We start from the raw sequence: 18,223 nt of genomic DNA, 5'->3' as shown, positions 1-18,223 counted from the left end.
TAAATGGAAGTTATAAAAATCCAGCACACAGATTTTGAGAACAATCTCAAACCTTTTCATGTCAAGGATCCAAACTAGAGTCCAATAGAGCACAGACCATGGATGTAGAAGAGGTTGTGTCCTGTGCTTTTTCCCTGCGTGTTAGTAAATATCCTACAACTCCATTAAATTCTGTTGATGTCATTCTACTAGCACTACTAGCTACTGGCCGATAGCCGGTTGTTTGGGAACAGAGACGTTATTACATCCACCACGTTACAGGCTTACAGCATACAGCCCATGGGTGTATTAGAAGATAATAAAAGTGATGAATTACAGCCAATATATCCATTATTACAGCCGCATACAGCTAGCAGGAAGCTGGCAGAACCGGATATGTCATATGAGCGTGCAGGGTGGCGCAGTCCCGTGGGTCTGATGACCGTTCATTATGGCGAGGAAAATAACTCTGGATTCAGCTGTTAGTTCGTTATACTACTTTTAGGACATGATGATTTAAATGAGGGATATTTAAGTGTTCCTACTGGGAAGTTGATCCACCTTAAAAAATATATCCTCTGATTTACAGACGTCTCTTTATACATCCATGGACTCAGCCTCTTTGGCGTTTTCAGTCCAAAATGGCGGCAGTGTTACCACAGTACCATCTAGCGGCTGTTGTCAAAAAAAGCACCAGAGTTTTGTCTCTTTGCTTCTAAAATCTTTGTTGAAATGACCCGGGGTTCCTCCATGATAGAAGCGGATGCGGTTGCTATGGAGACTTGCGATGCCACTTGTAAGTCTATTTACTGTGTTTACAGTGACTCAGATGTTTGATGTAAAGTGACAGGTGTGGGTGTTCTGACTGTACTGACCTGTTGTTGTCAGTTTGGCTCTGTTTCAGCTCTAATTCTTGTATTTATGGACTGAAGCAGCTGCAGGGATTGTTACTATAACGCCACGTTGTTCAGTCACGTACACAAGTTTAGTTGTGGGTCGTGTTTAGGGATGCACCGATACTGGATCAGATATCAGGCCAATACAGATTTTTTCAATTTTTTGCTGCATTAAAAAGGTAGGAAAAAGGGATGATTTTTTTACCAAGTTATTGGTGTTTGATTTATTATTTTAATAATAAATACAAATTCTGTTACTTTTGTAGATTTTTTACCAAGTTATTGGTGTACGATTTATCATTTTGATAATAAATAAAAATTCTGTTAATTTTTAAAGATTCTTTACCAAGTTGCTGGTGTATAATTTATTATTTAAATAATAAATACAAATTCTGTTTACTTTGAAGATTCTTTTTACCAAGTTACTGGTGTACGATTTATTATTTTAATAATAAATACAAATAATTTTTTTTATAAATAAAATAGAAAAAAATATTTATTTGTTACATTTTATTTTACAAAGTTAGTAAAGCGATGTTTAAGTCAAGTCTGATGTTGCCTTACACATAACATAATGATCCCAGTTACTTTCACACAGTGAGGCATACTGTACAGCTTATTAATTAAACCCTGATACTCAAAGCCCAGGTATCTGTATCGGTATCGTGACTTAAAACGTCGGATTGGTGCATCCTTAGTCGTGTTTGATCTCCCTGCGTCTCGTCTCAGTGGACTGGACAGCAGGAAATAGCCGGCTCCTTTTTATTTCCTCCTTTCAACCTGATGCAACTTCACAGATTTAAATATCATCTGTATTTGATGTAACCTTCTTCCTCAAATTCCTCTCCTCAATGATAAAAGCTCGGGGAGGCTTTCAGCTGTGTCTCTTTTTAATGGGGGAACATCATTAAATGTCTGCGTGAAATTAGGCCTCCCACTGTAATTGGCAGGCTAATGAGCAGATAGAAGAGTATCACTGCGCAGACATGTTGGGCATGCGCCACATTTGAAGCTCGGCACATGCAATTTGAAGTCATTATTTGCGGCGGCCCGGGCAGATGAGGCAGATAAACACTGTTTTGATGTTTTGATGTGAGGAGGATTTGGGAAAGGTTTCTCCCCAGGAGGGCTGGCAGGAGGGCAGGTGACGGAAGATGGAAACAAATAAAGTTTGTTTGTGTCTTTTTCCCTGATACCTGTCTGTCGGTAAATGCCAGGGAACTTAATTACTGTTCAAAGAGATCATCCTTCCTTCACAAGACCTGAGCTCAGACCACCGCCGTGCTCCCTGTTTCATCTGCTTAAAGGGCAGACCGGCATGTTTTGACGATGACGTGGTTCATCCAGTCACGTTTAGGACGGAGGAGTTTGGAGGAGTGGGTAGGACTTTGACAAGAAGCCGTGGTAGCAACCTGTCAATCACAAGGTTGCCCCGCCCTAAAGCATCCCCGGCTTTATGGTCTATTTGACTCTGAATGGGACCATCATTTACTAAATGAACGTCATGCTGTATTGAAGAAGACTTGAAACAAGCGATTGAGACCATAAACTCATGTTTACAATGTTTACTGAGGTAATAAATCAAGTGAGAAGTAGGGTCATTTTCTCATAGACTTCTATACAATCAGACTTCTTTTAGCTACCAGAGGAGTCGCCCCCTGCTGGCTGTTAGAAAGAATGCAAGTTTAAGGCACTTCAGCATTGGCTTCACTTTTCAGACCTGGAGGTTGCCAGGTCGTCAGTGCAGGGGGGTAACGTGTGTCCCACAGTAGATACACTACCGTTGAAAACTTGAGTTAGTGGCAGCAGATTACAAACAGCAGGTTTCTATGACTGTGTGACTGAAGCCTGATGTACAAAGCAACATTTACAAAAGCTTTGACTCCGACAGACTTTACTGAGGACTAGAACAGAAACTCTTCAGCCCTTATAAATTATTTATGCAGTATATATTACATTTTAAAGTTTCAACCTTAGAACAGATCAAAAACAAAACCACCATCAGTTTCTGATTCATGACACACTTTAATTTTCCAGTTGAAGCTTTAATCTCATTTCTAATGATGAATTACAGTGAACAGATGATGTAAAATAAAATCTCTTTAACACTTGACATCAATAAACAAATCAATGATTGAACCTGCTGTTCAAATACACAGAAACTTCACATTAAAGATATAATCAATAATCAATAATGGTAAACCAAAGACTAGCCCCTCCCACCACCAAAACCAATCTGAAGCTGCTGTCAATCACATCTTGACTGACAGGTCTTGTGATTCAGAAACAGGAGACTAAATATGAGTTATTAATTCTGATGATGTTACATCAGTAATGTGTGTAAACACAGCAGCAAACCTGGTTTCTGGTCCAAGTTCACTGAGTTGATCTGGATCATGTTACCAAATAAACCCAACATCTGGAACATGGACTGATGTTAAATCTGCTTCCTGGAAACCCTTCTACATTTCAAAGTCTTTAAATATAACTGAATATATATCTGTATTTTATCATCTCAATAAATGTTCTGATTGGACTATTTACAAGAATAAACTTTGACATGAACAAAGACGAGGGCGAACATTTTATCAAAAGTGCAATATAGCCAGGCGCATTATTTGTTAAAGATGAAATATGTGTCAAAATAGCATTTTAAATTAAATATTGTGGTGCTGCAGAGATGTCCTGACCGACACATCATATTCTACAGACTTTGTTTGGTACACATCACGCAAAAATCACACCATAACTCATTTTAATATGTTTATCAATGAAAATGAGAATAATGATGTAGAAGTTATCATTCCCTCCAATATCAGAAATCATATCGCAATATCAGTCAAAACAATCATATTTAGATATTTTATCAAAATCATTCAGTCCTAAAAAAAACAATCTTGAATTATTTATAAAGTTATTGTTCTTTATACTATTTGTCTGTTGTTTTAAAATCTTTGACTCTAAATCAAAAGTTTAAAGTTCAGCATGTCATGTCGTCATCATCATCATCATCATCATCATCATCATCATCATCATCATCATCTATTTCTGTTGTCCTACAGTCACAGAGACCTTCACTGGTAAAACCTTCAGTTCATCCATAGTGCTAATGAATGGAAACATCCTCTCAGTGAAAGTGTGTTTGAAGGTGTGTATGTGTGTGTTAGTATCAGGATCAGAGAACGACAGCTTTCCTTTGTTCCAGTCCAGATTCACTCTGATCCTCTGGAGCTTCTTCTGCACTACGAGATCAGTGGATGAACTTGGTGGGGGGAATGTTCTGTATTCACCATCTATGAACCATAATGTCGATAATCCAGACCCTATGTATTTCTTCCTCTGGGCAGACTCTGCTAACACACCCAGTCCCCAGTATGTACTGTCTCCAACCTGGACGTCCCAGCTGTGAGTCCCTGAGTTAAAGCCCTCAGAGCCCAGGACAGACCAGTAATCATCAATCCTCTCTGGATTATCAGGAAGCTGCTGTTTCTCTCCTCGTCTCACACTGGTCAGATCTTCAGACAGGATGAGTCTTGGATGAGCAGTGTTTGGGTCCAGAATCACAGGAGTGTAGGAGACCATGTCCTTCATCTTGTTCCAGATGTTGAAGGTCAGGTTGCCCAGGTGTTTGGCCTGGTCTATCAGAGCTCCTGAGAGCAGCTGTGGATCCTCCAGCAGGGGGCGCTGCTGGACTCTTTCCACTGCAGCCTTGTAGTTGAGCAGGAATGAGACGTCTTCAGCTCTCAGCTCGTCCTCTGTGGCTCTGACTGTGTCTGAAAGAGCTGCTATCTCTCTGCTCACAGCCTCCATCTTCTCCTTCATCATCTGACTCTTCTGCTCCTCTTCCTCCCTCAGTGCAGCCATCCTGGCCTCCTCTTCCTCTTCTAGAAACTGGTGAAGCTTCTTAAACTGCTCCTTAATCTGCCTCTCTGTGTGTTGGGCCTGGACCTTCATGTGTTCTGCTGTTTGATCAAACTTCACTTTAACTTCTTCAAAAACCTTTAACTTCTTCTTTAAGGGCTCCAGAGTTTCCTGAAGTTTCTTCTTGTGTTGTCGTGCAGCTTCATCGATGGGTCTGATTATGTGGTCAGTGTGTTTTTCTGAATCTCTGCAGATGAGACACACCGGCTGCTGATGGTCCAGACAGAAGAGTTTGAGTTTCTCAGAGTGCAGACTGCAGAGAGCCTCTGAAGCTCTCTGAGCTCTATCCTGTAACAAACTCTCACACAGGTTCTTTAAAGCTAAGTTAGAAGGTGGTAAGCCCTTTGAAGATCTTCTCTTACAAAGTGGACACTCTTGGACGTGTTTCTCTGTCCACCAGCTCTGCAGACAGACTTTACAGAAGCTGTGGCTACATGACAGGATGACAGGATCTTTAAAGATGTCGTGGCAGACAGAACAGCAGAGATCGTCCTCTAATCTGGAAGCCATTTAGTCTCTGAGTGAAGCTGAAAACACAGCAGGCAGACGGCTCAGCCACTTCCTGTTCCCTGAAAGTTACTTTCACTTTGAGACTTTGTTCTTGTAAAACTCTGGTTCAGTTTGTGGATTCAGCAGCTGGTTGAAGTGGTAGTATTCCAGTATTCCCTCCTGTAGATGTCCTCTCTCAGTGGAAGTGGTGGTTTTAGTCTGAAGGTGAATCTTATCGACCGTCTCTCAGTGTGTGTGTGTTGACAGAATAAAAACCTGTTTCCTGGTTTGTCTCAGGCGAGTCAGGTGATGGGCGGAGCTTCATCATAACGGTTTGTGAGGTTGAGTTTCATTCCAAACTGCTTAAAGGCACAGTCACACATGTGAAAGTTCACCAAAGCTGAACTCCACTCTCTCCTTGACTGTATGAGCTGCAGATATGTGTGTTTGTATGTAGAGGGGAAAGTTAAACAGCCAGTAGTAACAAAGAATAAGAAGAATCACAATTCTCTTAATCAATAAATAATCCAATATGATCGTGAGTGTGTGTGTAGATTTGCATTTGCACTGTTGAAAAGATATGAATCAGTGGTTATATTGTTGTTCTTCTTCTTTCCTTCAATAATAACTGTTTTAATTAGGGATGTCAATCGATTAAAATATTTAATCGCAATTAATCGCAAATTAATCACAGATTTTTTATCTGTTCAAAATGTACCTTAAAGTGAGATTTGTCAAGAATTTAATACTCTTATCAACATGGGAGTGGACAAATATGCTACTTTATGCAAATGTATGAATATATTTATTATTGTAAATCAATTAACAACACAAAACAATGACAGATATTGTCCAGAAACCCTCACAGGTACTACATTTAGCATAACAAATATGCTCAAATCATAACATGGCAAACTGCAGCCCAACAGGCAACAACAGCTGTCAGTGTGTCAGTGTGCTGACCTGACTATGATTTCCCCTAAACTGCATGTGATTATCATAAAGTGGGCATGTCTGTAAAGGGGAGACTCGTGGGTACCCATAAAACCCATTTTCATTCACATATCTTGAGGTCAGAGGTCAAGGGACCCCTTTGAAAATGGCCATGACAGTTTTTCCTCACCAGAATTTAGTGTAAGTTTGGAGCGTTATTTAACCTCCTCACAACAAGCTAGTATGACATGGTTGGATTCTTTAGGTTTTCTAGTTTCATATGATACCAGTATTTTCACTCTAGCTTTAAAACTGAGCTACAACCTAAAAATCACAAGTTGCGTTAATGCGTTAAAGAAATGAGTGGCATTAAAAACAAATTTGCGTTAACGTGTTATTATGGTGTTAACTTTGACAGCCCTAATCTTAACAGAGATAAAAAGAGTATAATTCAGACACCAAATGTTTTATTTACAAGTGAAATAATTTTGTCTCCAAAAGAAGAAGAATGAAATGATTCAAACTTCCATTTAGTGGATGTCCCCACACTGTTGCATGATGGGAGAATACTGGATGTTGACTTAGTTTCTCTGCTGGCATTTGTCCATCTTATAGGCTGCTTTATTGTGACTGTTGTCACAATGTTTACTGAGGTAATAAATCAAGTGAGCAGTAGGCTCATTTTCTCATAGACTTCTATACAATCAGACTTCTTTTAGCAACCAGAGGAGTCGCCCCCTGCTGGCTGTTAGAAAGAATGCAGGTTTAAGGCACTTCAGCATTGGCTTCACTTCTCAGACCCGGAGGTTGCTCCTACAGCATGCCTACAGAGGCTTGTCAGAGAAAACCAAAATCTAAAATCTTTATAATTTGTGGATAATTAATCTCATATTGGTGTTGATATTAAACATAAATGACTCCTCAGAGACTGTGGTTTTACCCCGGCCCCTTTAAATCTACTTACTGTAAGCCTGGAGAGAGGCTGGTTTGTCTTTCCTTTTTGTTTTAGAGATCTTCTTAATCTGCCTCTTGACGTCCCGGCTGTGATGGAGGGCAGCGGGATGACAGTGACAGTGCATTACTTGCTAATCATGTCCCATTACTTAATTATCCCTCCATTTATTGCCAGGATCTCTTCCCCATTATAAGCCATGAATCAGAGTTGTGTGCTGATAAAACATCCCATTAGCCATGTTGGGATATTAACACATGAGGGCGGCGGGAACAATGCAGATTTATATATTTTTTTTCTCTTACTGCTTTGATGACGCCCAACGAGAAATGAAGAAAATATCTGTAATGTTCTCTGAATTAAGTCAGTATTTGTCACCTGTGATATGATAGCAAGTTTGATTATAATATTCAAATCAAATTTATTCAATAGTATTGATCACTGATTGTCAACAGGAAGTCCTTCTCATGAATTAATTAGACTTATCTCGATCATATTTCTTAAAATATGCTGATCGCTATTTACTAGGGCTGTCAATCAATTTAATATTTAATCACGATTAATCGCATAATTGCCCATACTTATTTTTGATTAATTGCAAATTAATCACATATTTTTTATCATGTTCAAAATGTACCTTAAAGGGAGATTTCTCAAGCATTTAATACTCTTATCAACATGGGAGTGGACAAATATGCTGCTTTATTCAAATGTATGAATATATTTATTATTGGAAATCAATTAACAACACAAAAAAATTACAAATATTGTCCAGAAACCCTCACAGGTACTGCATTTAGCATAAAAAATATGCTCTAATCATAACATGGCAGTGTGTCAGTGTGCTGACTTGACTATGACTTGCCTCAAACTTCATGTGATTATCATAAAGTCTGTAAAGGGGAGACTCGTGGGTACCCAGAGAACCCATTTACATTCACATATCTGGAGGTCAGAGGTCAAGGGACCCCTTTGAAAATGAACATGACAGTTTTTCCTCGCCAAAATTTAAGTTATAGCGTTATTTAACCTCCTTCCCGACAAGCTAGTATGACATGGTTGGTACCAATGGATTCTTTAGGTTTTTTCTAGTTTCATATGATATTAATATCTTGTCGGACCCTGGTCGGAGCTGGCAGATGCAACGGTATGATTGGCCAGTCTGTGTTCGAGGGGCGGGATTTAGCAAAGGGTCAATTAGAATATTAAACTATTGCAATTTCAAATTCACACAACAATTTCACAAGTTTCTTTCTTTAAATGAGGACATGGGGAACTTAAAACTGGCTCTAGTGAAACCCTGATTTTAGAGCTTCAGACTTCTTGGTTGTAAATACTCTTTGAGAGCTTTTCTACCTTTTTATAAGAACACTACGACAGCAGGAACGACTGAATACTTTAAGATTCAGACACACAAATTTCTCTTGCTGGATTTATCGTATGAAAATGTCCTGATAAACATCAGGCGCTGAAATGTCGACAGGAAATAAAAGACAGCAGAGGTAAATTTACTGAGCAGGAATCTTCATTTATCTTTTCTCGATGATTGATGGGATCTTGATTTTTACTCGGCAGCATGAGGAGCACCATGTGAGTTCCTCATTTATCATATAAACTAAACACTTTGTTTATTTTTCTTGGCATAAAGTGAATATTTTGATGCCTAATATATCAGCAGTAATTCATAATATAATAATTCTGTAATTTATTTCATGGCTGTACTTTGTTTGTACTTTGCAATTAATTTTTTTATCCAAAACATACGATCATCTTATAAAGTATAATGTATTAGTAGTAGTATAAATTAAACAATATATTACTCAAGGTAGTTAACATTAGCTCTACTTCATATAGGTCCAACCTTAAAAGGCTGCTTACATAATAATTTATCAGTAATAATAATCCAGTGATATAATTATAGAATAATATAACACTGAAAGAGGCTTTCTACTTTACTTTAAATACATTTTGCTGATTATATTTCTGTACTTTAACCCCCTGAGACGATCCCGACTGACTTTACTATATTCCGGAGGCTCTAGCAGATTCAGTTTTAAAGCTAGAGTGAACATACAGATATCATATGAAACTAGAAAACCGAAGGAATCCATTGATACCAATCATGTCATACTAGATTGTCAAAAAGGAGGATAAATAACGCCCCAAACTTGAGATAAATTTTGGCGAGGAAAAACTGGTATGATCATTTTCAAAGGGGTCCCTTGACCTCTGACCTCAAGATATGTGAATGAAAATGGGTTCATTATTACAACAATTGGGTATCACTGTAAAGTTGAGACTCTTGTGGATCCAATGAGTCCAACCGTATTCATGTGTGATGATGTTAGTCCCCATAGTAGACATTTCATTGTAGTGAGACCATTTTTTTAAACGTGACCTCTCTGTATAAAATGACCTGTGGTGACCTCTAGGATAATCACAGCCTCATGAAACTTTACAGCCACAAACTAGAGACCTAGAGCATTCAGAGGATGGATGGCTTTCCTAGCTAGATTGACAATAAAGGGGGTTTCTGAGCAGTTTACACAACAGAAGTGCTCGCCATCCAATCGCCAAAAAATACAATTCTTGCAGAAATCTCCAAATGTCAAAAGTTTTTGATCCCAAATCACAGCATGGCTTTTTCTATGGTGTTCCTCAAGGTCTTGGTGTCTTAATGTGGTATTTAGGAGGAATTATTTATCTTTTTTTTTCAATGCTCCAGTGGTCAAAAATGGTTGAATTTAGCACCAAATCTGTGTAGCAAATGGTATCAACCCAAAAATTGCTGCAACAACTAATGAGACATTATAGAGCATGACGATGACCATCATATACTTCATAATGTTCTAAACCCTTATACACTTTCATGGTTATTTCTGACTAGAACAACTTCTCACACAGAGCTGCATCTCAAATTAATCTCCATGTTCCCAGCTTTCAGATGATGTACACCACTTCTATGTGACATCTACTGCTGACCTGCTATCTCCCCCTAACCACCCTGTGTTTCCCCCCACAAAAATGTGTCTATTGAGGGTTAACTCACTGTAAGTAAAACTGTGAATGCAGGACTTTTAGATCATTATATAGTTTTATTGGTACTTCTACTTAATTAAAGTAGAATAATACTTCTTCCACCACTGCCTCCTACCGTCTACTTACTGCAGAGAAAGATATTTTGTGCTCCTTTTGGCTGAAAGTCAGCACCTCGTAAAAAGACAGTTAATAGATAATGAGCACATTGCTTTGAATTCTCTGACCTGGCGGGAGTAAAATTAACTTTGACCAAAAAACTCTCGCCTCTGAGAACTCCCAGATTAGATGTAATAAAGAACTCTTGCGCCTACAACCATGCCAACATACAGCAGGTCGGGATAATTGTCCTCTATTTTGGGAAGTCTAACAGGGGTGATTAAAGCGCTGATTAAAGTGGTGATTAAAGTTTTAAACACCTGAAATAAAAAAGAGAAAATGCTCTTGGCTGAGGAAAGTAGATGTGAATGAAGGATGATAGAAACAGATTTTTCAAATATGATGTTCCGGTAATACTTCGTTTTACAGGTCCGCAAATTTCATGGTAAGTAGGCGATAATTTGCAAGTAACGCATTTGAAATTTCTTTGTAATTACCCCTTTATTTACCTCAAAATTTATGAAAAATTACCCCAAAATTATTTTAGATTTATACATCAACATTTCCCAAAGCAGGTAATAAACTGTGTCTGGTAAGGCTATGAATTGTTAGTGTTTGTAATCATGCCTAGCAATTAACTTCAGATTGCTTTCCTGGTAATGTATTAAAGAAACTACCAGCTATTTATTACCTGCTTTGGGAAATAGTAGAATATAATTATTAAATTATTTTGAGGTAAATATAGGGGGTAATTTAGGAGAAATTTAAAATGCGTTACTTGCTAATTATTACTTATTTAAAATGAAATTTGCAGACCTGTAAAATGAAGCGTTACCGATGTTCCTTCTTCTTCTTCCTTTCCTTTGACTCCACCATAAAGACAAAAAATAAATGAAAAGAACCGCTCAGTGTTTGTTTGTGGACTGAGGAGAACAGATTCATTCATTTAGATGCCATAAATTTCATCTGGGGTGTGAAGCAGTAATGAAACGTCCTGATGGACCAGACTTCAACTGTCGCTCTTTTCATTATGTAACATTCACACGGCTCCATCTGACGGGAAAACAAAATGGATTTTCTTTTGCCAGCTTTTCAGGAAATCAGCTTTAAATGTGTGTATTATTTAGATGGAAACATGTCTTTGCGTGTGTGTGTGTGTGTACAGTATACATTATTTGCTTTTGTGTGAGTCAACAGCGCTCTGCAGCTCCTCCAATATGACTAGATGGATAATTCTCGCCCACACAAACACACTCGGTATTAAAGAGTGGTGGTGAAGCCGGTCCTGCTGTTCAGGCATCTGGACCGACTTGTTTCCTGCAGGGCAGATTAAGTATTTGCGTTTTCTCCTTCACATCCGCGAGGCAGCAGTTCAGTCTGATCTCCCCCCCTGGGGAAGTTAACCGGACCGCCCGTCCACCTCGACCGCACTGCAAGTACATAATGGCAACTCCCGACATAAACACACACTCATGCATTGGTTTTCTCATCCTTTGCTCACTGATCGCTCTGCTGTTTCCATCCAGCTGCAAAGACAATTTAGAGAAAAACTTTCATAAACTCACGTTACGTCGGAAAAGGGTTGAAAATTAGCGTGTCCACCCGGGTGTCATGTTTACATCACTGCCGATTGGATCTGGAGCCGATAAGCATGCTTGTTTTTGTGGTTTATTGCAGCTGTTTTGTTGCTTCTTGTCTAATTTTCAGTGGATTGCAGATGAATTTAGTCCCTTAATTCGATTCCTTCCAAGAACATCAGATAAACATTACTAACTAAGGCTGGGAAAAACAATCGATTCACATTTGTATTGCGTTTTTTATTTGCCATTCCGAAATTGATTTTTTAATACCAGAATCGGCATATTTGCTTCATTTGAGTCTATGTGGAGGTAGAAGGAAGTTACCGCTTTTATTGTTGTAGTCTGAGTAACGTGACGTCATATCCGTTCCGTATCCTTCAACCAAAACAAACCAGCCGGCCGCCGCGAGCCAAAACGAGAAAGTAGAAAACGGCAGAAGGACTGCGTTGATACGACCTGCACCCTCAAATTTTAAATCCAGCGTGCTAAACACTACACATCCAGTAAAGTATGGAAACACTTTGGGTTTCACACATTGCAGGAAAAGCAGAGCTAGACATCACGGCTAAGGCTGCATGCTAACTCTGTCATGGACAGGAAACGTTATCGTATTGCGACAACATGCGGTAAAGCGGGCCGTCACTCTCATCTCCGTGGTCAAATGGGCCGACGTTACAACTGTAGATCACCCATATACTGACATTTATGTTAAATGCATTCAAACGGCCCCGATGGAGCTGACCATGGATGTATAAAGAGAACGGAGCTGACGGGAGAGCTAGAGACCACCTTGGAGAAGTTAGAGGAAGTATACATGTATGACTACGTCCGGTTTTCAAAATAAGGTGTTAATAAAGGGAACTGTATTTACAAAATACGTATATGTAAATAAGATTGATTGGATTATATTCACCAGAAGTATAAAACATTACATGTCCCTTATAAATTAAAAAGAAAATACCACTAATTTGTGAGGGAAATGTCTTTATTCTTTGATTTTTGGGTTGCTGGAAAAATTGTAATAAAGAATTCCTGACAATGACTGATATATTTGACTTCAGGACATCTCTGACTACATACAATGCTGAAAATCAAACATTTTTACAGCATCAATTTAGATATTTTCCAAAGTTAAAGTCCCTAGAAGTGTATGATTCAACTTTTTCTCATGGTCTAGTGTTAAAAAAGTTAACAAAAATCACAATAAATCATAATATCGAATCGCAATACATATCGAATCGCCACTCAAGTATCGTGATAGAATTGAATCAGGAGATAGGTGTATCGTCCAGCCCTATTACTAATAGAACGTTACCTAATGTAAGATGTTTCTTATTAATGGCAGTGCAACAGTCAAACGGCTAAACGAGAAATATTTTGACCGCTGGATGAAACAGTTTTACTAATCAGCAGCCACAGTCTTTAAGTCTTTAGTTTAGTCTGTCCATCCATCTGTCATTCACATTATTGTTCCGTTTTTATTTACGTAGTTGAGGGTGACTTCTGGTTTCACACGGGACATGAACAGCGGTCTCCTGGTGAACGTCTGGTGTTTTTTGACCCACCCATCCAACCCGACCTCCTCCCTATGTTGCGTTCGCCGCTATTTATTCTTCCTTGTTCACGATTACGTGGATCACACACAAATTGATTTTGTGGGATATACACGCATTTCAGTGCATTACTCTTTGTAGGTATAGCTACGAGCGGTGTATGAGACCAGCCAGTCATCTGGTCTGACTTCCTTCCTAACAACGACTCTGCCTTCCTCTATTTCTTCCTTCTTTACCTCCACTGTGACTCTCAGGCCTGCTGAGTTTCTGTCTGAACGGAGCCGGGCAGCTGCAGTTTGATGTTACAGCAGTAAATGTTGACTTTGGAGTACAGTGGACTTTTATCTCTAAAACTACCTTAATCCCGGTCTTTCTTCCCCGTTTACCATCTCCCTGAAGTCAGGTGTGCCGACTGTAAACGTGATCCTGCAGGAGAAGAGGCGAGTTTTTCTTTCATTAACCATTTTTGTTTGTTTGTTTTTCCCTTCATCTTGGAGGTTGTTTCTGTGCTAATGAGGCCTGGGGATTGGGCATGTGTGATAGTCGAACTCTATTCCCTTTTAAAACTCTCCAAAACTCTTATTACGCTGCTTAGAAGCCGTCCGACCTGCTGGTGGCTGACACTGCAGACTGATGGGAAGGAAATGAAAGTGTCGGACGTCGCCATTGAAATCGTGGCCTTTTGCATTAAACATCAGATGTGACTTTGTTGTTGGCGTGGAGCTCTCCTCGCTGCCGAGCGGCTCCTCTTCGTCTGAGGATGATCAGTGATCGGGAGAAGACTTCCATGGATGCCTTTTCCCATAAATTAACATGCCATCACACGTATGTGTTAATGAGCGCGGCGTTTGCCTCAGAAGTTGGGATGAAAGAACACGATGTGCAGACCTGAGTGTGGATGGTCTCACATGTGACTTCAGTGGAAGTATTTCTATTAAAAAGTGTCCTGGATCAGTGGATGAGACGCAGCCAAGTGGTCCTGTCACATCATATGGCTGTTGGATGTCATCTGTTAATTAATGGAGCTGTGTTTGGTGCTGAAGCAGGATGCAAGTCAGAGGTCTTCTAAAAATAGTCTGATGATCAGCTGGTTGTCAGATCGCTGCTGTTTTTGTCCTGAAATCTCTGATGTTGAAGTGAAAGTGGCTTTGTGAGAGTTTGCTAAGAATAGTGGTGTAGAAAAGTCTTTAGCACACATGTAGTTTTCTCTTCTAACTGAAGGCTCTCTGGTGCCGTTGAGCTGCGGACGCATCGTATGAATTCCAGGCCAGTTCTTGCTAGTGGTGAAAGTAGGCCAGTAAGGTCCGGTACTCCGTAACACTAACAGGTTGATAGCAGCAGTAGAGACAGCAGCAGGAGTTAATATATAGTGGATACCTTTTTCCCACAAAACATCCCGTTATCCCTCACACATTTTATATCTGTTCAAAATGTACCTTAAAGGGAGATTTATCAAGAATTTAATACTCCTATCAACATGGGAGTGGACAAATGTGCTGCTGTATGTATATATTTATTATTGGAAATCAATTAACAACACAAAACAATGACAGATATTGTCCAGAAACCCTCACAGGTACTGCATTTAGCATAAAAAATATGCTCAAATCATAACATGGCAAACTGCAGCCCAACAGGCAACAACAGCTGTCAGTGTGTCAGTGTGCTGACTTGACTATGACTTGCCCCAAACTGCATGTGATTATCATAAAGTGGGCATGTCTGTAAAGGGGAGACTCGTGGGTACCCAGAGAACCCATTTTCATTCACATATCTTGAGGTCAGAGGTCAAGGGACCCCTTTGAAAATGGTTATGACAGTTTTTCCTCGCCAAAATTTAGTGTAAGTTTTGGAGCGTTATTTAGCCTAGCTTCAAAACTTAGCCCACTACAACCTCCGAAAGATCGATTGCGTTAATGTGTTAAAGAAATTAGTGGCGTTAAAACAAATTTGCGTTAACGTGTTTTTATTGCATACGGTTTGAAACAAATCGTTGTCCATTGAGATTCACTAACCAGGCTGACCATGCTAAGCCAACTAGCATGCTACACAGCTGACAACAACTTGTGCGCTGCTTAAACTTTCCGGGTGAAACTCGTGCTCCAGAATTTATTTTCCGTGCGTGCGAGTATAGACATTAATAGACTTTTTTTTTTACATTTTGGGTCACCGGGCGTACCGAACCGGACGTCCTGTACCGAACGCTTTAACAGGAACAGTTAAACCTCAAACCTCACAAACAGACGTTGTGATCGATAAAGTTTGTGATGATGTTGATGACGACCTGACTGAACCCTCTTTGATGTTTATCGACCTGACTTGTGGACACCCCGTCAAACGGCTGAAAGTCAACAGAGATCGACTTGACATTTATAACTTCATCGTATTTCCAGGATTAACAGAGCGGCGCCGCTTTGTTGGGACTGTATGCGAGGGCTGTTTTCTTTGCTATAATAACGCTTATTAAGACTCCTCGCTTGTTTAAGGGCCGTTATTCATCATCATGTTTATTGTGGTTTTAGGCTTTATAGTGCATTGATAATACCCACCATTTATCTTCTGCTGTCATGGCAACGGCTCAGCATCCAGCCCAGCTGTGCAGGACTGTTTTTATTTCCTCTCAACCCGCACCACACATATCGTAATTGTTGGATATAAATCTGAGCTGTAATGGCCCTGTCACATACGCTCTTATTAGTGTTTGCAAGTACTGGAAACAGTTAGTGATGCTCCGTGTCTAAGGAGGCAATTAGTCAGCTCTAATTGGACAGAAATCCACCGCAGCGTTACTGTAGCGGCGGCGGCGGCGTCTCTCCGGGGCAGAGCTCCCTCTCCATTAACCTGCAGCTCATTTGAATGCAGGGCGGCATCGTGCAGGTTCATGCAGCTCTGAACTGGACAGTCTTCATCCATTACTGAGCAGGGAGCCGCGACAGCACCGACCGCGGACCCACCTGAACTCACTTTAGCACCTCTTCAGACTGACATCATTCAGGATGATGTAGATTCTTAGCAGACATTATAAAATGTGCAGACATGTAAATGTTATCATTAAACCATCTGTCAGTCTGCCAATCCAACACTTTAGTCCAGAGCAGTGGTGCCGGCCTTTTGGGCTCATGGCCCCTTAAAATGAGACAATGTCCCCGTATGACCTCTCAGTGAGGTCAAGAGTGACTTTAAGGACTTTTTAAAATCCAAAAAGAAGTGAACATATCCAGTATTTCACAAGAAAAGAAGCAACAATTAGAGAGAGGTCAAAAGAAATAGATAAAAGGAAACGGACATAAAGTGTAACAGATTGTTAGACTCTCTTTGTTGTCACTTTGTGGTCGTTACGTATCTCTCTGTGGGTTTGTGTCACTTTGTGATTGTTTTGTTTTTGGTCTTATTTTTGTCTGAGGTTGTTTTACCCATTTCTGTAGTCGTTTTGTGTTTCTTTGTAGTCATCTTGAGTCTATTTGTAGTTGCTTTGCATCTATTTATAGTCATTTTGTGTCTTTTGTAGTGGCTTTGTATCTTTTTGTAGTTGTTTTGAGTCTCTTCGTAGTTGCTTCGTGTCTCTTTGTGGTTATTGTGTGTCTTTTTGTAGTTGTTTTGTGTCTCTTTGTAGTGGCTTTGTGTCTATTTGTAATCCTCTTTAGTCTCTGTGGATGTTTTATGTCATTTTGTGTCTCTTTATAGTTGTTTCGTGTCTCTTTGTGGTCATTGTGTGTCTCTTTGTGGTCATTATGTGTCGCTTTGTAGTGGTTTTGTATCTTTTTGTAGTCATTTTGTGTCTCTTTTAGTCATTTTGAGTCTCTTTGTAGTTACTTTGTGTCTCTTTGTGGTCATTGTGTGTCTATTTGTGGTCGTTTTGAGTCTTCTTGTAGTTGTTTTGTGTCTCTTTGTAGTTGTTTTGTGTCACTGTGTAGTGGCTTTGTATCTATTTGTAGTCATTTTGTGTCTCTTTGTAGTTGTTTTATGTTTCTTTGTGGTTATTTTGAGTCTCTCCTTGGTTGGTACGGGTGTCTTTGAGGGACATTCTGTAGTTGAAGGCCTGGGGAGCTCCTCCCTGTAGGCCCGTTCAGTAATCCATCTACGATCATATTGTTATAAACACATAATAAAACATAAATACCAACCTATTCTGACCAGTCACCATGACTATTATAACTAAATATGTAGTTTTTATTATATTATTATATAGAAGTCGATGTTTGTCAGACTGCTGTAGAAGAAAGTCTCTCACTTTTCTTCCAGCTCTGTCGGTCCTTCAATGCCGTACGTTAGATTATAAAACTGTTCAGATATTTTTAATAAAATGTAGGCGAGAGGTGACCACAAGCAGCAAATGTCAATCCACACAACGTGACACATTCACACTTCTTGTGCAGACAGGAAGTTAATTACGCAGTAAGAGCACTTCAAGGTCAATAGCAGAAGCTGCAGGACGCTGAATATGATCCAAAAATGAATGTAGTCATTTAGAAACAGACAGACTGCAAGGTTAGACGAATCTCATCTGTTCAGGACACATCATTGAACAGTCAGTCAGAGGGTTGATGCTTCGTCTCTCCTCTAACTTCACCCGCCGTGTTTCCATTCAACTGTCAAGCGAATTTTAAGTGGACTTTTGAAAAATCACAAAAAAGTAAATGTTTGGCGCGTTTTTATCAACTGGTTTGGAGTGAATAGACTCGGCTACGGAGTAGTTTGGTCAGTAGCTGGCGCTGTAGGCTACATATGACTGTCATGTACCAGTAAACAGAGTAAGAGAAGAAATAGAGGTTGCGAACCGGAAAC

The 18,223-nt window shown here is 39.6% G+C and overlaps 2 protein-coding genes across 5 annotated transcripts in view; one reads left to right on the top strand and one right to left on the bottom strand.

Annotated features, from left to right (window-relative positions):
- immp2l (inner mitochondrial membrane peptidase subunit 2) overlaps positions 1-18,223 on the top strand; it is a 144,870-nt gene that overhangs the window by 57,623 nt on the left and 69,024 nt on the right. The window lies entirely within an intron of this gene.
- On the bottom strand, positions 3,872-16,506 carry LOC119486329 (nuclear factor 7, brain-like). Its single transcript, XM_037766374.1, has 2 exons — positions 16,496-16,506; positions 3,872-5,516 (listed from the first exon to the last, which is right to left on the bottom strand). The coding sequence occupies exon 2, from the start codon at positions 5,304-5,306 to the stop codon at positions 3,918-3,920; it is 1,389 nt and encodes a 462-aa protein (XP_037622302.1). The 5' UTR covers positions 5,307-5,516; positions 16,496-16,506; the 3' UTR covers positions 3,872-3,917.

Source organism: Sebastes umbrosus, chromosome 4, assembly GCF_015220745.1.
Source record: "Sebastes umbrosus isolate fSebUmb1 chromosome 4, fSebUmb1.pri, whole genome shotgun sequence".
NCBI classification, from domain to species: Eukaryota; Metazoa; Chordata; class Actinopteri; order Perciformes; family Sebastidae; genus Sebastes; species Sebastes umbrosus.
This window is presented reverse-complemented; position numbering and strand designations above follow the sequence as displayed.

What these genes read in the sequence shown, in the direction of transcription:
- LOC119486329 (XM_037766374.1), bottom strand. Translation starts at nt 5,306, where the DNA reads ATGGCTTCCAGATTAGAGGACGATCTCTGCTGTTCTGTCTGCCACGAC.